Here is a 22,014-nt window from a genome sequence, read left to right on the forward strand (position 1 = left end):
GATGATGAACGAGATTGGGGGGATGAGTGAGTGAGTCTGGGGGATGAAGAGTGAGTCTGGGGGATGAAGAGTGAGTCTGGGGGATGAAGAGTGAGACTGGGGGATGAAGAGTGAGACTGGGGGATGAAGAGTGAGTCTGGGGGATGAAGAGTGAGACTGGGGGATGAAGAGTGAGACTGGGGGATGAGTGAGTGAGTCTGGGGGATGAAGAGTGAGACTGGGGGATGAAGAGTGAGACTGGGGGATGAAGAGTGAGACTGGGGGATGAAGAGTGAGTCTGGGGGATGATGAATGAGATTGGGGGGATGAGTGAGTGAATCTGGGGGATGAGTGAGTGAATCTGGGGGATGAGTGAGTGAGTCTGGGGGATGAAGAGTGAGACTGGGGGGGATGATGTCTTTCTGTATCTAACCTGCTGTCTCCAGCATTGCCCACGTATAGCTTTCCCAGGAGGAAGACCACCACCAGCGCCGTGCAGCCCCCAGAGATGCTGTGCACAGTCTTCTCCCGCTCAATCTGTGCATCCTGAGAACGCAGAGACACACTCCTGAGACACACTAATGCAGTCAAACTACCACATTAAATAAAGAGACAGACAGAACAGGAGCTAAAGACAAACAAACGCACCCGAATCACCAGCAAGCTGCACGTAACCAGTACTCAATCCACTGCTTAATTGAGTAGATGAAGTATGCTATTTAAACCAAGGAATGATTTTAAAATTGCATTAATTATAAGAATAATTAACCAATCACTACATTAATTATAAAGGTAATGAAACAGAATCCAGGATTGATTTCTGACCTACAGGATTTCTGTAACAACTCATTAATTTAAAGCTGCAGTGTGGTGTTGGGACTGACTGAAACCCTTAGCCTTTAAATGGCCACTCTCCCTGAGCTTGATGGATGGTCGTGTCACTGTCAGGCAAGTGTGCCAGACGCTTGGTTTCATCTGACCTGACGGATTGATCCTGCTAGTGTATGATCTGTACGGCCCGCTATCTGAAAACCACACACTTCACTCTCACACTGCAACACCCAGCCAACCGCAGAGGACTCATTCACTTCACATGTAACTGAACACGGGCCTCATTATCAAACAGGCCGCTGGAACCCAGCACAGACACCAGCAGACCGGCCCCGCTCCTCCAGTTTCCCACAAGCCCCTGCGCTGGGGGGGATCGGAGAGGGAAGAATCTGGCCGTTTCCCCCGCTTGGCCTGGCATCGCCGTGTGGCAGCACAGGCGTCTCTCCCACGCCTTCGGCTCGGCCGCTAATCAGCCATCTGATTAGCCCGGTGACGCCGGCATGGGGGCTCGCGTGACACGCCCCCGCGCGCACCATGCCCACCACGCCACCGGGCCTGGGACGGGTGCACATATTTCAGCTCTGCTGTCGCCTTGGAAGGGAAACAAACTTCAAAAAGGGGGGGGGGGGACAGCTAGTATGACCTAACGCTCTGCTACAGAGATGCATGTCGAGTTGCCAGTGCTGCAAAATTGTGATGTAAACAAAATAACGCCAACAAGTACAGCAAACACTTATATTACATTAAATTACATGATTGGCATTTAGTAGACACTCTTATCCAGAGCAACTTACATAGGTTACAGTTTTAATATTACCCATTTATACAGCTGGATATTTACTGAGGCAATGCTGGGTTAAGTACCTTGCCTGCTCCTTCCCGCTATGCCACACTGCTTTAAGAACAGTCTGCACCCAGCCTCTCACAAAATATCCAGTATGCAAAACATGTAATTATTGACATAAACTCGATTCAAGCAAATATGAAATGAGAAAAAAATGCTTAATATGCGAAGAAAATAAATGCCAATCAGCATTTCTGGAATCTAATTAAGTCATTTGCATGCATGCTATAGGGGCATATACCTCGAGGATCGGCGGGATGAAAGCTGTTCTTTAGATCTAATGCCCTGTGTTCACATCCTGTGAAAACAGCGCGAGCGATAAGCCTTGTTCACATCCCCTTTCCTGGGTGCTGTTTACACGCTCCTGTGCGTTTATCTGTCTCCAGCAGACTGTCCCTGAGCCGACAGTCTCCATAGGAAGGCAGGGATTGGCTTTAGCCGTGAATTAGTAAAGGAGATTGGACAGAATGAGGTACATGATACAGAGACTGAATCACCGGTCCCTCGTGAGTCATTTCCTCTCGCGGATAAAGGCGCCATGAAAAAGACGGGTTATTGAAAGACACACAGCGCTGGGAAGGTGTCACGGGTTTCAGAGGTCGGTCTGTGTGAATGTGGAAGGTTTGGAAGGACGGGGAAAGGACAGGCTAACAGGGTCGGCTCTGTGCGTCTGCGGTGTGACCGGGGCGGCACGGCAGGACCAGCGGTAAATCTGAGAGTATTCCGCTGTGGCAGGCTGTGGGTGGGGCTGAATATTTCAGAGATTACACGCGAGGGAGAGGCAGGGTCACAGAGAACACGCACACGGAGACAAATCAAAACAAGGGATTCCACTTTGATCTTCTCTAATCAAATCACTGCACTATGGTTTTCAGGACAGACATGAGAAGTGTGTCTCCTGACAAAAACTGCATGGGGCAAGCAAGCCAGCACGACTGACCATGCAGCTCTTCAGAGGCAAAACAAAAAAAACAAAACTCCCTCTGATGCTAACAAAATCATCACAATCCATCTAAAACAGACTTCACTCCAGCTGAATCAACAAAAAGAAACACCGAATTTCACTCATAAATATTCTATGATGATATGACCAAATTAATTACAGCAGCCAGAGCTTGACAAATTTTATAAAAGCTGAAATGTATGTATGAAATATATATATTTGTATTTTCATTTATGCATTTTACAATCAAGAAGAGTCACGAATAAGGTATTCAATGGATTTACAATTTCTCTGACTGCAGTGCTGGGCAGTGATTTTTCCAGAAACGGAAGTCGTTTTAGCGGGAAAACTCCAGTCATTAATGCTGACCACGACATAAAAAAATAATGTCCTCACTGGCATTTTAACTGTTCTAGAAGGAATATCCATTTTAAGTATGTCTCTGGTGCACTTGACAGACTTGGCAGAATAATTGAAGGATATCGCCATCTAGTGGCCACCTGACAATAAGCATTTCAGCTGTCTATTTAAATGTTAAGATACTGCATCACTTCACAGGAGATTGAAGAATACATCTTAATCAATACTTGATTATAATATAATGATTGATTCGATAAGTCAGACCCCAGACACAGCAGGTTATGTGGTAAAGAACTGATGATGCTGGTTTAGGGTCTGTGCAGATTATCCTTCAACATCTGATATTTCAGATTGTCCCTCTGACAATTAAAAACCCTTAATAAGCAACAGCCGTGACCTTGTAACCACAGGCAACCGAGACTCATCCACCAGTAAAGACTTCAGTAATGTAATTAGGGTCCAAGGCAGGGAAACTGAATAGCACATCCCTGAATGAGATACAATCGCACAGAGCATGTGCACACCAGCAGAGAGGGCTTGATTGTAGTTCAGATGACAAGATTAGATAACCTGATCTCCCGTTTTCATGTGTACGGTTGATCAGATCCCCTTCCACAATCAGGTCAGAATTACTCTCTGTGGCGGCCATACTGCCCTATCAGAGCTGAGCCTGCCTGTTTATCTAAGCTAGAGAGTGTGCCATTTTCCTTCCAGTCAGAAAAAATAAACACATTCTTACGCAACAGGCTGCTAGCATATGCTGCAGATTCCGAATGGAGCAGTCTGAGAGAGCTGACTGGAGAAGGTGAGAAAGGGAATGTGCTAGAGGAATGAGTCATCCTCGCTAGCGCTCAGCCACAGCGCATTTTCCTGGAGAGGGCATTCCTGGAGCAGGACGTGCTCAAGCTGAACCTTGTGCAAACCCTTTAGGTGCATGACTGGAGCTGGTCTGAGATCAGCCGTGCAGTGCTATGCTACGCCTTTCTTTGTCCCGTTCCACTGGCTCACTGTAGCTGCTCGCAGCAAATTCGAGGCCTTGATGCCTCCGCTCAGAACATTCAACAAAACTGAACCTGCCTACCTGAACTCACTACCATAAGCCTATGTTCCCTCCTGACCACTACGCTCTGCTACTGAATGACGTCTGGCGGTCCATAACACACAATAGCGCTGTCCAGAACTTTCTCCCCCTTTGTCCCTCAATAGTGGAATGAACTTCCACACTCCACTATCTTCAAGAAACATCTGAAGACACAGCTCTTCCATGCTTACCTGAACACCTGAAACACTAACACCTAATGCACTTTCTTATGTCTTAAACTGCTTTCCTCAAAAAATTCAAATCTATGGTTCCACGCACTTGTATTTCTACTAGCTAGCTTGTACCTTGTCTGGCCAACTATTGAAACTTGGTCTTGCGGCTCTTCTAATATTGACTCTTTATGTGGCTTTTTGCTTGTGTTGTACTCTGCCTCACTTGTAAGTCATGATGGATAAAAGTTTGTGCCAAATCAATAAATATAAATGTAAATGTAGCAGCCACTCACCATCTCTTTGAAGGCGTTCTCTATGGCCCCGATCACCAGGCTCTCGTGCTGGACCTTCTTCTCGGTGAAGAAGCGGGTGGGTGGCGTGCTGGGTGAACCGGGGGCCCCCGCGGCCCCGCGCAGGGAGGCGGCGCGGGTGAGGGCGCGGTGAGAGCCGGGCGTGTTGTTGGGCTCCTCCCCCAGGCAGGTGGGGGGCAGGAGGGCGGAGTTGCGGAGGATGTCCAGCACATCCTGGAGCTGCTCGACGATGTGATGCTGCAGCAACTTGGAGGCCACGACCGCCGCCCCCGACCCCGCGTGCCCATCAAACAGAGCCCAGTAATGGAACTGCAGCCCCTCGGACTCCTGCTCGCATACACACACACATGAACAAAGAAACATTCGCACACACACAGAGAAACACACACACACACACACACACACACGTACGCGAACACACACGCACAGAAAAACACACGTGCGCACACACACATACACACGCACACACACATACACGCACCGAGAAATACACACACACTCAGAGAAATACACACACATGCGGAGAAATACACACACACACACACACACACACAGAGGAATACACACGCACACACAGAAATAGCCACAAACACATACACACAGAGAAATACACACGCATACACACACACACGCATACAGAGACATTTACACACATACACATGGACACACACACAGGACAAGAGTTAAACCAAATTGTCAGTTTGACTGGTATTCAACCAAAGTCAAATTAAAACCATGACACACAGTTCAGCTAAATAGACAAATGACATCCCAGTGCCTTAATTCCACCCCGATTGTTAGCATTGGGGGAGTCATTAGCATTTAGCATCTCTTGAACTCTGCCCAGTATTATTGATTACATTCCTTCTGGGCTGCACAGGTAGCCTTTGCTTGACTTTTTAAAAACAGCACTGAACGGTTAGCCATCCAAGCTGTAGATAATGGTCTTTCAGCTTCAGCACAGGGCACTCACTCCAGTGAAAGGATTCAAGGCTGCACAGTCAGCTCACACAGTACCTGTGCTTCACGCTTCCAGCAACACAAAGCCCCAGGTTTAAACGACTATGCGCCACAGTCAAGCACATTAAAGATTAGCAGAGTCTGTGTACATCAGATTCTATAGAATGTTTGAGGGCATTACATTACTAGGAGGATTCACTAGGTTTCAGAAGTGTTAAACACAGATCCGCTTAAACACTGACTTTCATTCAGTGCAACTTTCCTTTCCTGTAAAGTATGTGAATGCCAACAGGAAGTACCTCACCATAAATAAATTGCTCACTTCAGTGAAACATACAGTATAAATTAACAGTCAAAGTGCAGTGCTCTACAATGTGCACCGCCTGCTATGATCACGCAAGGAGTATGTGGAGGGCCACCTTTAAGAGGATCAGTATATAAGAATGAGATTGCATTGAATAAGACATGCTTAAAGAGAGGCTTTAAAATGGTCTTATTTCTATTTATAGCTAAACCATTTCAGACCAGGATCAAGGCTTATCAAGAGAGCGAAACCAGAGAGTGTCCTAAAAGGCAGGTGCTCAAATAACCAGAGACCCCCCCCCCCTTCAGATTTCCACGGCCGCCCCCCTCCCTTTCGGACACGCTGCGGACCTTTGTTCTGCAGCTGTTGCGACACCGGAAGGAATATGCAAGAGACAGCCAGAGAGACAGAGAGAGAAAGAGAGAAAGACACAGAGAGAGAGAGAGAGAGAGAGAGAATGGGGGGGGACTGCTGTGGTTTTCTGACAAAATGTCCTCCTGTCACCCCTCAGGCATCCCCTCCTTGCCTCTGCCTTTCCTGCAGACACCTCACAGCATCTGCCGCACCATTATGCTTTTCTCCTGGTATCCCATCCTATCTCTTGGTGCTGACCCAATATTCTCCTCTTATTCTATCCCATCATCCTTTGCTCCCGCTATCCCGCCATCCTCTCTTGTATCTTGTATCTCGCTAGCCCTTGCTAGCACTCTTCCCCTACTCCTCTTTGCGTGGATCAAACGCTCACACCTCCTTTATTCCGTTCTTTACCACCACGCAGACGCTGATGTAACACATTTATTGCTGACAGATGTGTGGCCTGGCAACATGCCATCCCTGCACGCGCTTGTATCTACCCGCGGTGAAAACTTTGACCACTGAACTCCAGTCCACTGAACTCCACAGTCTGGTGCGTGCTGATGTGAAATCGCAGGCCAAATAGGTGCTACGGCGACGGCGGTGTGGAGAGCGTCCCTCTTTCCAGAGAGCCTTTCTCTGCTTCAAAATCAGTTTAAAACCCCATCAGCCACGAATCGTCCCGCGGTCGCCTAATGACTCATGAAACAACTATTTATTTTGCTCAATTGCTCGCCATGTGCTCCGCAAGACGCGATTAGCGAAAGCGCTAACGTTCATTTTCGCCAGCAAGGAGCCCCGATGCTGCGCTGCTCAGTGTTATTGGAGTAGACACTCTTGTTCCCATTTGTCCCAGTGGGAGAGGAAATAAGCACTGCGCCAGCAGTTCCACATCCCTTTTGACCACATACTGACGGGGGTGCGGAGCCTCGGCGGTCACATCAGATGCACTATGACTCTTTCCACTTTCTGTTCTGCTTTTCTGGCACAAATAACAGCTATTTTGCGCATTTCGCGTATCCCACTCATTACAGTTATACACTTTGTACAGTCTGCGCTACACAGCTGACGCTAGCATGCAAGCCTGAAGGAGGGCAAATAAATACTTAAGACTCTAACTGGATGTGACTGCTGGTCTGGACTGAGAAACACTAATGCATGTTCAGCCTAGGACCAGAGGGGAGGAGGAGACAAAAAGCTGAGCAGAGAGAAGGAAAGAAAGAATGGGAATGACAGGATAGCAGGAGCAAAGGAGAATGGGATAAAAGAAGGAGGGAATAATGGGCCAGCAGTGTGAGAGCACGGCAGGATAGCAGGAGAAAAGCATGATGGGATGGCAGACTCAGGACTCACCGCGTTCTCCCTCAGACCCAGGCCTTCTCCGTTGGGTAGGGAGGACCTCCGCTTGGCAGTAGGGGTTTTGCTGGGGGTTGAGGAGCCCCCCGGCTTCTTCTTCACCACCATCACCTCGCAGCAGGCCTGGTCCTCATTCAGAGTGCTCTTCCCTGCATTGATCACCCTGCAAAAACCAACACACAAAACCGGTCATTCCTCCATTCAATCAGTCAGTCACCGCGCTGTTCAGCCATTACTGCGGAACCACGCGTGCTTTGTGTGTCTCTACATTAGTATTTTTGCCGCAGAGTGAAGAGCCACCTCCTCAGGGTGCAAGACCAAGGGGAACAGGGGAGACTACAAGTCAACAACCAGACTACAAGTCATGCTCCACAGATTCACGTATTGATTGGAGACTTCGATGAAGCGGCTGTATATAATGGGATATTGACAAGGGGAAGGAACTTCACGCTGTCAGATTCTATACAGTCTTTCAGTCTCTCCTAGACTACAGTCACAAAGTCTGAACACCTCTCTTCAGCAGACTTAAACTGTGGGACCATTGCCTGCTATTTCCACCTCAGTATTTCCTAAACAGGTTTGGCTCTCAGCGTTAAACGCTTGTAGATGAAGCATGTACAGCCAAATGCATAAGACCCAGCATTAACCGGAGGATGACAGCGGCGAGTTGGGCTTGCAGATTCTTCCTTTACAACATCTGAAGGATCCACTCCTATCTCACAAAGTATTCAACACACCTCGTAGTTCAGGCCCTGGTCCTCTCACACCTGGACTACTGCAACTCCCACTTTGCTTGCTTCTGGATAACAGCGTCTGCTAAATTCATGTAATGTAATAAATGGTTATGCCTTTCCAGTTTTCAGGAGCTCTGAAATGAGGTGCAGGGAGACAGTGGTGTTTATAGTGACATGCCAGCATAGAGCTGTCAGACTTGTGACAACACTGTCCCACTGTCTCTCCTGCACTGCCTCTGAGGGCCTTGTGTGTATAGATGTGTGGAGAAGTGTGGCAGAGACACTCCACACCGCCTAAGGCAGCGTTTCTCAAACCTCTCCTGGAGTACCCCCTGCCCTGCATGTTTTAGATCTCTCCCTGCTCCAACACAGCTGATTCAAATGATCCACTCGTTATGAACTCCTGAAGCTGCTTAATAACAAACTGATCATTTGAATCAGCTGTGTTGGAGCAGGGAGAGATCTAAAACCTGCAGGGCAGGGGGTACTCCAGGAGAGGTTTGAGAAACACTGGCCTAAGGGAACGGCCTGTCATTCAGGCCAGAACAGGGCGTGTGGACAAGCTGTCCAACACTTCTCACATGAAACGAGCAGAAAAGAGCAAAGGTTCAAAATAAACAATAACTTATTTTAAAACCCAACAAAGAGAAAGAAACCAGCCTAAGCACACGGACAGCAGAACAAAACGAGCTTCAATCTCCCTCCAGCCACACACCTGTATTTAAAAAGCCTTTAATTGGGCAGGTGTGGCTCGTTAACCAACGGGCCAGTTCACATAGACAAATTACAAACATGCAAACAATTAACAGGTTTTGGATGCAACTGGTAAAACAAGATCTGTTACTGAACAGTTTGAATAGATAGAAGAAAAAGGGGCCTTGAACATTTAATATTCATGCTTACCACACACAATTAATAAACATTTGGTTTCTAGGGGAAGGTGAGGGCTCTCCTTAGCATGGTGCGAATGTGAACCCAAAATCCACACTAACAGTGGAGGCAGTACTGAGCCAGATCAGTGTGTGGCTAGACTAGACTAATGTAGGATTATATTAATGAACTGCCAAACATAAGACCAACTGCAAAGTAAATCTCTGGCAGACTGTCTCCTTTGTTCACTATTGCTTCATTAATGTACCAGTTAAACAGTGTAATACGAGACCCTAATGTAAGGAAGAGTGGAGTATATCTGCATCTCATAGCTACATAATGACTCATCTAAAGCTCTGTTTGATGTTAGCTCAGCCGTCCTAGAATATATAAATAGTTTCCTGCATGGATGTGCACACAGGGACCAGCTGTTTTCAAGCCAGCTCCTCTCACACATACATTATTTATATTTTGCTTGAGTTTTAACCAAAAAAAAAAAAATCATCCTCTACAATATGGCTGCACGCATCTTGCAAGCATAGGCCGTTTGCTTTGAATCAGTAGAGCCAGTTCAGTCTTTCTATATCTGCGCCAAATTTCAGTGCCAGGGAAGGCCCTTGGAGTAACCTTATTGGCTGGAAACGGAAACGGAAATTTTAATGTAGGGGTGTAACAGGGGTAATATGAGGTGCACGATGTCACATCCCCTGGGAGTATGACTGGAGGCTTGCATAGTCCCAGGGAGAGGCTATTCTCCACATTAAATTACATTATTGGCATTTAGCAGATGCTCTTATCCAGACTGAGTTACATAGGTTACAATTCTTTATATGTTACCCATTTACACAGCTGGATATTTACTGAGGAAATTCTGGGTTAAGTATTTTTGCCCAAGGACACAGCAGCAGTGGAATTGAACCGACAACCCTTTGGTTACAAGCCCTGCTCCTTACCACTATGCTACACTGCCTCCCCAGGTATTTCACTTATCAGTGTGGGTGGATTTCTGCTTTTCACAATCAAGCACACTGCTAAGCACCACACAGTGCTGTTCCAAAGTAGACCTCCCAAACTAATATGGCTCATAGCCTGCTGACATGGGGGAGGGGGTATGGGGGGGGGGGGGGGGGCTACTGCCTCTGCATCTCCAGACTCATATCGCAAAGCCATTCATAAAACACTTACAGTAGTTAGGTGTGTGGCCTAGTTTTCTCAGACAGCTGAACAAACACAGGGCCATTTCTCAGGCGACGGCATTCAAATACTGTAGCATTGCGTCACCAGATCATACAACGCGGTCACAAGGTTAACTGTAACACTTTATGACTGAGAAAGTAGTCCCTGGCTACACTGCTGAACCTCTGCCACCTTTCTGAAGAATTATTTTCTGTTTCGGAATGGAAAATAAGTTCCTCCTCTAATATCCTAAAATCCATATACACAAAACTTGGCGTCAGAGTGATGACAGTTTTTTTTATCAGGCAAGGAAAGGACAAAGGTGACTGATATCCACCAGCTGATCGCCAGGCCCTAGAATAGTGCTTGTTTCCTGTCAGAGATATGGGACGCTTAGTCTTCCTCTTGAAGCATTATCACTGAGGGATTATCAATGTGTTGAAATAGATGCTGAGCACAGTTTTGAAGAGCACTGGGGACAAACAGTGTGTGTCTGAGAGGTTGGTGGTTGGTTGCATGCTACCAGTCAGCCCAGGATGACTGCACAGCCACCCCTGTACATTTGGGGAATGGTTTAAAACGCTCCTTTCTCCAACAGAGAGATGTCACCCAACCCTAGTAGCTTTGTAAATTTATCAAACACATGATACCAGAAGTATGTGCCAACTGGTGATTGGTCATTATTATTAAAAAGAGCAAGCATTGTGTGTATGTCCCCTTCTGCACTGAAGACTTGCGGTGATGGCCACTTCATTGCAGGACTAACCCTACAGCGATTCTGTGCACATCCACGGCAATAAGGATCAGAACTACACAATAATGGGTCTCATGAATATTCGTGATTTAGGCTGACCCGTGCAAAGGCAGAACTCTCCTAAGGAAAGAAAAGTTTAAAGCCCTGCTTTAATCGATACAGGTAAAAGGTCACAGTAGAGCTCTGATGACAGTGTCCCACACTTCAGTTGATAGCACTGGATTCCTGTCACCTGCCGCTCATTTGGGTCATGTGCTGCTCATTAGTGTCACGACTGCCGCACGGTTAAGGCGGAGGACTGAAAGCGTTCAGGTCAGAGTGGAACTGAAAGCTTTGAAGATACCACTCCTTTGTGCCAGGCTGCAGGGGACACACATGAATGACTGACAATAAAGATTTCTCCATTCAAAATTTTGAGTCTCCTCTTCAAAAGTCAGACAGCATATACACGTGATGCTTCCTCTGCCAGAAGATTGAAAAAATGTATTTCCTCTTTCCTGAGCAGAAGCCTTCATTCTTTCCCACTGTCCATAATTGTTCATGCCTGAATTTCTGCTTCTGCAAGCAACGCGGTGACCTCACTGCAGGGTTAAGATTCAGTGATGACTCCTCAACAGCTGCATACTGAACCATGTGCACACAGCAATATCCGGGCAAACACATTCTTTCTGCTGCTTAATTCCGACTGTACCCACAGCCTAGACAGAACAATTACAGAGGCCCCACAGTGCTCTGGCACTGCGGAAAGCAGTGTTCAGAAGCGTATTACTGGGTTCCCAAAGGGACAGATTATTTCATAAATACAACTAATTACAGCTCTCACTGTTAGTGTAATCCAATGCTGTTTTTGTTTCTCCCTGTTGCTGGCTATTCTTTAAAAAAGAGTAGAGAATAACACAGAAACAGGAGACTGCATTCCTGCCACAGCTCAGTGTAGACATGACTTTACCACTGATCACTAAGAGAAGATGGCTTCCCCCTGTGTCTGATTCCATGGCACATTTAAGAGTTTCCACCTACATTACATTACATTACTTTAGCAGATGCTCTTATCCAGAGCAACTTATAGTTAATCACATGACCTCGTGGCTCCAGTCATGGCACACCACTTACAGTTTTCATGAGATAGCTGTTCCCTCACTCGGTCCACAGCAGGACCTAAACTGTCTGACAGTTTGTACAGAGCTACCTGAACAGAATTTGAAAATAGGGTGAGGTCTTACTGAGATCTCAGTGACAAGAAAGTGATTCATGCATTAGAGCTTTGTTCTGTAACAGTCTTACAAGTGCTGAGGACGCCTATTTAAAGTGCCGAGCCATTTGTGACACCAGGACAAGCGGGAGTCTACAGTAGTCGTAGTCAGACCTAGTGCTGTTGCTAGTTAGGAGTTTGTTAGTTTGTTAGTGAGTTACCACTGTGTCTTGTCCTTGCTTAGAGTTAGGTTAAGTGCTACAATTGCCAGCTTAGGTGCTACAGTTTTGGCGACGAGAAAATGATTCACGTCTTAAGAGCTGTGTTGCCTTGTGTTCATGTTGTGTTTTTCATCATATTTTTCTGGAAACACTGACCAAACCTTCGCTCTGTACATCCGTGTCAGATAGGGAAAAACAATCTAAGGAAAAAACATTTACATAAACACACATTACATTACATTCATTTAGCAGACGCTCTCATCCAGAGCACCTTCCAGCACAATAGAACATAAGTGCATCCATTCAGGTTACATAAGCAACAGTGTCAGACCAGGCTAAGAACACCCCAAGACCAGTGAGTGTGAGCATAACACTATTCAATCCCTACCACAAGACCAAGGAAGCCAAGTACACTACAAAACAACAGTCACTATACACATTTGAACAACTCCACACCTGACATCACTCAAGCTCCCAGAGACCCTTAAAACTTAACTTTCTCCAAACATCAGCTCCACTTCATGTGACCTCCCCTGTCGCTCAGATTAACAGCCGTGTGGCTCTGCTGAACTCAAGTAAGCCGTAGACGGGCTGAGATGGAGTGTTTGGGTATGCCGAGGACAGGGCGCTGCAGCCGAGCCAAAACCTCTCAACTCATTGGCTGCCCGGTTGATGCTAGATTGATGAGGTTCGACCTGTTTAGTCTGTGATGGTTATGTGACTGGAGGGCTCAAATGAGGAGTGAAGACTAAGCAATGTCAGCACATGAAATGGGATTGGGTGAATAACGGAAAGAACGATTCCTGAACACAAGCGGTCAGAATCAGATTGGTGTCTGAAACAGTAGATTTTTAATATTAAAGTACGCTTCATTTCCTGTTCCCTGAAGGCAAGGTTTAGCTGAGCAATTTAATTACATTACATTACATGCATTTAGCAGACGCTCTTATCTAAAGCGACTTCCAGCACAACAGAGCATACGTGTATCCATTCAAGTTGAATGAGCAACAGTATCAGACCAGGCTAACAACGCTCGCAGACCAGTGAGTGTGAGCATAACACCATTCACGCCCTACCACAAGTTAACTTGTTCAACCTGACTAGACAAGGGAAGCCAAGTATACTACCACACATTAGTCACTAGATCACAGACTCCAAAACACATCACAATACTACACGTAAAATAAGCAGCAAGTAATACAAGCAGCAGATATTAGGGGAAGTAGCAGGTGTTAAAATTTCTTGATTAAAAAAAAGACTTAATCAGTTGCTTGTAAACATTTTAATCATTACGACATCTGCTTGTGAAAAGGGCTTATCTACTCCTAATTCAGTTTCACCTACTCTAGTAGAGCAGAAGTGTACTGGACCGCAAGAGTAAATAGGTGAATTGCTGTAGGTTGAATTCTGAATAGGAATTAAAATGGATCTCTGAGGTCCATCAACCATACAAATGACTTTCATACTTTTGCATTCACAATGTTCTAGGCTTCCCCTCATAAGCATAAGTGAGAATCATCAGAAGGTTTCATAGAGGTGTGCTGCTGAAGAGGTCTCACCTGAAACACAGGGACTGGCAATAAAGAGCACCTCAGAAATTAGCTACTGGCTCACAGACAAATCAGCCACAGCAGAAATGAATGACAAGGTGATCAGAAAGCCTTATGAGAAAACACTAGAAACAATGTTACTGCAATGTAAAAGTAGGTTAGTGAGACACAACAGGAGTTTGCAGGTGGCAGAGCTGTTATCTCAACCTACACCATCACCCCACCCCAAGTCCTAACTTCTCGCTCGAAAACAAAACCAAATGTTTGTCAGCATGGAAAAGTCCGAGAGCAATTTCACTGGAGCTGCACTTCAACACAAGGAAGCGAAAATGCTGCACTGTCTCTTTGTTGTCTTCAGAAGTCCACCGATACCGAATGTATAAATGAAGGAATAAACTTATGAGAGGGCGTGGCGTTGGAATGAATTCGCTCTCTTTGAAAAATACCGATTTTTTTGCAGGGTTTTGAGTTGGAAACTGAGTACACTCGTCATGACGTAACCAAACATGGCCATCAAAATCTGTTTACGATGACCGGAGGCAACTTCTGACACATTTGCAAACATAAGAGACAAGGACCAGAATGAAGATGTATGGCATCCAACAATCTACATCTTTTCTTAATAATATAAATAATTATGAACAGCACAAGATCTAATTTAATATGCCCACCCGTTTAACAAGCCATGCCACTGTTGTATTTATTAATACATTTAATTCGTGCCTTTAGTTTTTAAAGCCTGTCACCAATTTAAATTTAGATTTTAATTGCAACAGGGGTTGGATACGTATTGCATATGGCGCCTGTCATTCTCATCAGCACAGATGTAGCTTGGTGTGGTACCTGGCCACGAAATCTAACAGGAGGTGCGATGAAGCAGCTAAGGCTTTCAGCGTAGCGTACCATGAATTTGTTCACGACGGAAAGTCTGCCTTCTTAAGCGTTAGATACTGTACATAAACGGCAACATCCTCCTCGTATACATTCATGCAGCAAACTGATCATCTCAGATTCAGCGGTATTTCTGCCTCAGCACCTTGCTAATCGTGTATCAAACCGCAGTCATGAAGCTAATCTTTATCTTGCGCCTGTGACGCTTGCACACATCTACCGTGTTTCATTCAATAACGGCAATTTAATTGACACCACAGAATGACCCTACGATTCCTTCAAAGCTGGTGATGCATTCGCGAGGGCTGATCCTGCTATAATGCCCCGAGCACAGCTACAGGAGCGGTTTTGTTATTAGTTTAAGATGGACGCGCAATACTTACTCTGCATAACCGGTAGACCAAGGCAGTCTCTTCGTCTCCTTCAGGATGAGAATCGGTCTCGCAATGTGATCCGCGGAGCACTCTATCTCGTCCTGCGACAGTCCCAGAAACTCAGGTCGCATGTAAGGAAATTTCAGCGGCAGGTCGGAGCCGCCGAAGTGATCCCCATTCGATCCGCCAGCCATGATGCCTCCCATGAAATTGGCCACCGCGGATTTCACCCGTGTGAGCATATTACTGCTGCAGCGTGCGTCTTTGCGGCGAAATGCGCGGGTCTCCTTCCCCGAAGTACCCCCCAGCTCGGCGACGCGTTCCAATGACAGCGCGGCGAGGGAGAAAAAAAAAAACCCAGTTTAGGATTTCATTCAGCGTGAGATCCCAGTGAACACGGAAATAAAGTCTCGATGAGCACAGTCATGTGACAAACCGGTTGCAGGATTTGGACGCAAGAGCCACTGCTTCTGAGCAGCTTATTGCGAGTAGCAGTAGGTCAAAGGTAGCCATCAGTACGGAATGGACCTTGGCCAGTATTTACAACCTTTCTGCCGGCGTACTTCTTGGTTCCTTCGTTTCCGTCCAGAATATTAAGGGATTTTCTGCCATGGGATTTTCACGGCCGGTAAACTCTTTGGGGGGGGGGGGGGGGGGGGGGTGGATGGACGACACACGCCAACGCACTCTATGACAGCCAACGCATGTGACCTCATTCAGCTATACTCTCCCAGACTCCCTTTTATAGTTTTCCTGGTGCTATATGAGAGTGTATGCTGTCTCGGCAATAGTCTCAGTGCCTCAGATTATTCACTTTAATAAGGTATGGCTGCCTTTGTTATTTTAATCTCAGTAAGGGGGTTTAGGAGGGGAAAAAATTCTATCCCCAAGACAGTAATCCGTAAAAGCCACTGAACCAGACAAAAGTAGGACTGATCATGACTGGATTATACCATTTCTGAAACGAGAGTCTGGAGGAGTAATTCAAAGTAATTGCTTGTAGGGGTGTGACAGTACATGCTTTGGGAGTATGTTAGACCAGCGTTTCTCAAACCTCTCCTGGCGGCCCACTGTCCTGCGTATCCTCTATCTATCCTTGATGCTTGATTAAATCAGGTGTGCTCAGCTAATCAAAAGTGCCACTGATGAGTTCAGTCAGGCAGGTAGAGCAAGGATAGACAGAAGATATGCAGGACAGTGGGCCACCAGGAGTAGGATTGAGAAACAGTGTTAGACTACCTGTTAAAGTAGATGACGGGGGTAGCATAGTGGTAAGGAACAGTTGACTTACCTGGTGAGATGCTGCTGTTGTACCCTTGGGAAAGGTACTAAACCCAGAATTGCATCAGTAGATATCCAGCTCAGGATAAAAATGTGCCAAAAATTCCAAAAAGAATTTGGTTTTGGTGTAAACCTGAATTTTGTGGTTTGTTGCGCAGTTTGGGCCAGACAGGTTTGAACATTGATTCGGATGCTGGACAGACAGCTACCTTCTCGTGGGTGTATGGACATGATCTGAAATCGTTGTGACGGGTCTGGGTGATCGTTTCAGGAGCAGGCCGAACAGTAGCTTGAGCGGCGGGGTTTCCAAATGACTCCCATTGCAGTCAGAGCTTTTATTACCTGATCTAGGCTGCTGAGGATTAGTGACAAAAAGGAACAGTGGCAAATCAGTGGGGCTCAGTCTGCATCAAAATGACATTTCAGTGGCAAATGCATCTAGTGGGGACATATTCAACCATTCAATATTGAATGGAATGACCACTGCAAAGCTTTATTCTCCTTGCAGAATACTCATAAAAACACCAAAGTGCTCTCTGTGTGTGGCGACATCACAGTTGTAATGGCTCACGGTGGGCTCGCAGGTGTCTGATCTTAGACAGTGCTTTTCCCAGATGCGAAACCTTTTAATTCAAAAATGTGTTTCAGAGTGTGACTTTAGGCTCTCAGGTTCCCAGTGTGCTTGGAAACCCTTAATTAGACAGTTTTTTTTTTGTTCTCAGACTTGTCTCTGGGGTACCATTAGTGTGTGCTGTTTTTGGTTTGAACTGAACTCTGAATGAATTGGGTGTGGTTGAGCTGCTGGAATGTCTTGGGAAGTCTCTGTTTACTGAATAGTAAAATCTGTAATTTCATTGTCCTGAATAATGACAGTAAAGCTCTCTTATCTTAAATGCAAGTGCGCAGGTGTTTTCTTCTGCTCAACAGAGCACATAAATTTTTTTCCCCAGTTCATTTATGATCAAATGTAACCTCAATAAACAAACCAATAATATGAACTGGCACTTAATATTCTTTGTAAAATGAGTTAATTGTCAAAGGGTCTACCTGTATTATTGAAGTGAGAAAAAGTAGTTGCCAACAGTAATTTACAAAAGTAATAAACCAATTACATCACAAAATAGCTTTATCTTATTAACCTCTGACTATATTTCTTTTATCACTGGCTTAGAGCAGACTTCACTCACAAGACAAACATTAAGTCCAGAGGGGCCCCAATTCCATTTAACTGTGTGTCAGTGAGTTTCTAAAAAGTAGTATTGGTCCAGTTCAGAATCACAGGTTGAAGGAAACAGTGCCATCTACTGGTGATTCAGTTTAGCCTATAATAGCACTGCGCTAAATTCTGTTTGGCTTCAATCATTGGTTTGAGACTTTCACAAGATGTATGGATAATGAAAGGCAGATCTAACAACTAAGAATTCATCAAACAAGTAATAGTTTTTTTTTCTGCAGCTCTCTGAAGCGGTCAAACCAGAGAGTTGGGGGAGATACGTTATCAGTATATAATCAAATTCATTCTGTGGGTAAATGATAGCAGACTTCAGTGTCAAAGAAGACGAGGAGTTAAGAGTCAAACTCACAATGGATTTGATGTGCTGTTAGCTTTCAGATGTATATGCTATTTAAATACACTGAGCAATGTCTGGCACTGATCATATCATTATGTGACCAATTAAAAGCATTGTGGATTATTGGAGGTAGCACATCTTCACCTGCATAAAACATTTATTAATGGAGCCCCCCCCCCCACCACCCCAAAACACACACACCAGCACCACCTTCCTCATTCCTTGGCTTCCGTTGCCTAGTCACATTGCAAAAGTTAACATGTGGTAGGGCTTGAATGGTGTTATGCTCACACTCACTGGTTTGGGAGTGTTGTTAGCCTGGTCTGAGAATGTAGCTCATTCAACATGAATGCATACACAACTGTTCTATTGTGCTGGAAGTCACTCTGAATAAAAGCGTCTGCTAAATGCATGCAATGCAATGTAATGTTTGTAGCTATCCATGCACTTGTTTAAAAGGTAAATCCCACAGTGGCCAGTTGGGGGATTAGCTGATGTTATGCTTAATTTAGTCCGGCAGTGAAATAATCTGTGGCGTTTCTCTGCAGAAGCCCTATGGAACTCCAGCAAGACAGTCTTACTGCACTGCAGTGTGGCTCGGTCTTTAGCCAGGGATTGCCGGTGTTCCCTCAGCAAAGAGAGATTATACACGCGAGTCACGAAAGGGCCGGGGCTCAGAGGAGCCACAGGGTCAGAGGGGGCGGGGCTTCAAGTGGCAGAAGTAACGCACCGATGGGCTGACCTGACCGGGGACAGACAGCCGGGCTATTGTCTCTCACAGCACTGGGTTTAATCTCAGGAGCACTTTCCTCCGCCAAAGGATAAGCCTCACGCTTAAGGGGTGGCATGCAGGACAGAGCTGGGCCAGGTGGCTCAGGGTCAGGTGGTACAGGCCTGGCCTGCAAAACTAAACCCTCAGCTTTATCATCCTCCACCTCTCTCGGGTACAAAAATGGAAAAAAGGTGGGGACGCCGGGGGGCAGTGTAGCGTAGTGGTAAGGAACAGGACTCATAACCGAAAAGTTGCCGGTTTGATTCCCTGCTGGGGCACTGCCGCTATAACCTTGGGCAAGATACTTAACCCAGAATTTCCTTAGTAAATATCCAGCTGTATAAATGGATAACATTGTAAAAACCTGTAATTGAAGTCGCTGTGGATAAGAATGTCTGAAAGCTGACAGCATGCCCAGCACACCAAATCCATTGTGAGTTTTACTCTAGGTAGGTCACTCTGGTTAAGAGCATCTGCTAAATGCCGATAACAATGTAACGCCCCGAAACAGACATTTCGGTCACATAGCAACTATCAGTGTCACTGAGATTCAATTTTCAACTCAATTTTATTTGTATAGTGCTTTTTACAAGTTGTCACAAAGCAACTTTACATTGTTACCAGGCCTGAGACCCCCTAAGAGCAAGCCTAAGGTAACAGTGGCAAGGAAAAATTCCCTGACTAACAGGAAGAAACCTTGGGCTCCCCCTCTGAGCCGGGTTCTGCTCATCTGCTTCTGGCTGGCACTGGGCAGATAGAATTACAAAGAATACTAAAGTTGTACAAAGTTCTTAAGTGAACTGAACTATATTGACAATAGTAAGTACACAGTAATTATAAAATGTAATCCTGGAATGTCCAGTTCTTGGCACAGGTAGGACAGAGGGGCATCTGAACCTGAAGGCGGGATGTGGTGCTTGAGCTACATCTCCAGGCAGGAGCCCAGAGCAGGGACAAAAAACAAACAGTGATTAGTGGATGTTAATTGCAGGAATGACAAGCATAAGGGGGAGCAGAGGGGGGGGGGGGGGGGGGAAATAAGGAATAAGTGTGCAATAAGGAAAAATCTCAGCAGATAAGGACTATGGCAGTATACCTAGGGGATGATTGGCAAGGGGCCAGCCCGATCATGAGGGTGACCCTAAGGAGGTCAACACCAGACCACAGCCGGATAAGCTGAACACAGTCACCAGGCCATGCTGTAGTGACAGCAGTGTCTGCCAGAGACTCTACAATCCATGCCAACACCAAACCATGTCCCTCAACTAAAAGATTTGCTATAATTTATAGCAAATCCTTAAGATAGGGATGGGCAAGCCCATTTAAACCTTTAATGTAAGCATTTTGAAAACAGTATTTGATAGGTAGCCAATGGAGAGAGGCTAGTACTGGGGGGTAATGTGCTCAAAGTATTTTGTTCTAGTTAGAATATGGGCAGCTGCATTTTGAACAAACTGAAGGGGCTTTAGGGAGGCATTTGCACATCCTGACAACAGGGCATTCAAATAGTCCACTCTGGACATTAGATAATGGACAAAATGCTGTTCTGAAGGGATCATGTTCATATGATTATTGAAGTCGCCCACTATCACAGCCTTTTCTGTGTTGACAACCAGGTTGGATAGAAAGCCTGCAAATTCGGATAACAGTATAAGGGCGAGGTGGCCTATCACAAGGGTGTTACAACCCCATCTAGGGTGGGGTGAACCTGATGCCCTCCAACCCCTGCCACCCAACCAACACACACTGCATCTCTCAAGTCAGCCTTTGTAATTTATCATTTTCCTTTGAATGGAAAAAAGCCAGACAAAAAACACTAACTGGGGAACAGGGAAGCTAGCTAACCTACAGTGGAGGAGGGGAAAAAAAAAAACCCACACACCACAACTTCCGTAACTCCCTAATTACCGAAAAACGGGAACAGTGTCAAATAGCACCCACCCCCTATGAACGTTCAGACAAGAAAAAGGGTAACATATGAACTATTTACAATAAGGACGCACACGTCCACACTCCAGCACACTCTTCGATAGTGTAAGCAGCCGGGGGGTTCGCAGGAGGAAAAAAAGCCCCCGGTGCCTGCCCAGATGCCGCTTCTCATATCTCCCGTCTTCCAGCCAATCACTGCGATCCGGCAATCTGAAAGTGAACTGGACGCACAACACAGCAATACGTCCTAGGACGTAGCAAAGGGTGAACTGTTGAAATGCAATCTTGTCAGGATGTGCAAAGCTAAGTACGAAGCAGTTCCGATGAATTAAAGTTATAGCCGGAAAAGTGGCAGAGTTTACAGCTATGTACAGCAACACCACCTCTACCAGTTGTACTGTAACTGGGAGGGGTTGATTCGTTTAAGCAATGAATTCTTTAGGTTTAAGCCAAGTTTGTCAAAGTATGTCAAATTAATGGTCAATGTTTTGCAAACTTACACACCGATTTAGTTAACTTGGTTATTTCCGATTGTCATACGGGACATAGTTAGCACCAACATTAACATTGAGAATATTTACTTACCTTAAGCCAGCACTTTCAAATTAGCTTCACTGTCGGATGCTCTGGCCCCGGGAACGCAATTAAGTATGGTCGTTGGAGTCTCTACATTCACGTTTCTGAAAACAGAATCACCAAAACAGGTTTTTCACCAGGTGTGTTAGAGAGGGTAGAACCTGTTGGAAACGTGAACCGGAGGCTTACATTTTTCGTCCATTTTCCCGTACTGTAACCCACTCGCCTTGTTGCGGGAGGCTCTGCCGGGACTGAGCTAGGGGAAAGGCTACCGGATGCATCCAGTACCGAAAAAGACTCAAACTCCTCCTTAGCTTTAATCTTAGCTAAGGTGCAGATGCGTGCCTCCAACTCTGCCATCTTCTCTGTCCACATGGCATAAAGCTCACATTTAGCACAGTTAGCACTACTGGCAGAGAGGTAACTATAGCCTACGTATTAAACGGAGCAGGGGAGACAGCCAGAGGGAGGAGAGCCGAGAATAGGAGAGACAGAAGTACTAGGAGATGCCGTCGTCTCAGAAACTACATTCCTCCCCGCTCCTTTGAGGAGTGTTGTAGTTCGCAATAACGCCGAATTTGTGTCCTTACTTGCAAATAGAGCTCTGGCTGGCGTCTAGCGTTCAGG

At 45.8% G+C, this 22,014-nt stretch overlaps 1 protein-coding gene across 1 annotated transcript in view; it reads right to left on the reverse strand.

The window, feature by feature from the left end:
* Positions 1 to 15,706, reverse strand: part of LOC118772082 (protein phosphatase 1H-like) — a 30,233-nt gene extending 14,527 nt beyond the window's left edge. Inside the window, exons 1-4 of the mRNA XM_036520334.1 lie at positions 15,268 to 15,706; positions 7,494 to 7,659; positions 4,505 to 4,849; positions 413 to 525 (exon numbers count right to left, since the gene is read on the reverse strand). Coding sequence (XP_036376227.1) covers positions 413 to 525; positions 4,505 to 4,849; positions 7,494 to 7,659; positions 15,268 to 15,500 — 857 coding nt within the window. The 5' untranslated portion in view covers positions 15,501 to 15,706. The remainder of the gene's footprint in view (positions 1 to 412; positions 526 to 4,504; positions 4,850 to 7,493; positions 7,660 to 15,267) is intronic.
* Between the last annotated feature and the right edge of the window lie 6,308 nt (positions 15,707 to 22,014).

Source organism: Megalops cyprinoides, chromosome 25, assembly GCF_013368585.1.
Source record: "Megalops cyprinoides isolate fMegCyp1 chromosome 25, fMegCyp1.pri, whole genome shotgun sequence".
Taxonomy (NCBI): domain Eukaryota; kingdom Metazoa; phylum Chordata; class Actinopteri; order Elopiformes; family Megalopidae; genus Megalops; species Megalops cyprinoides.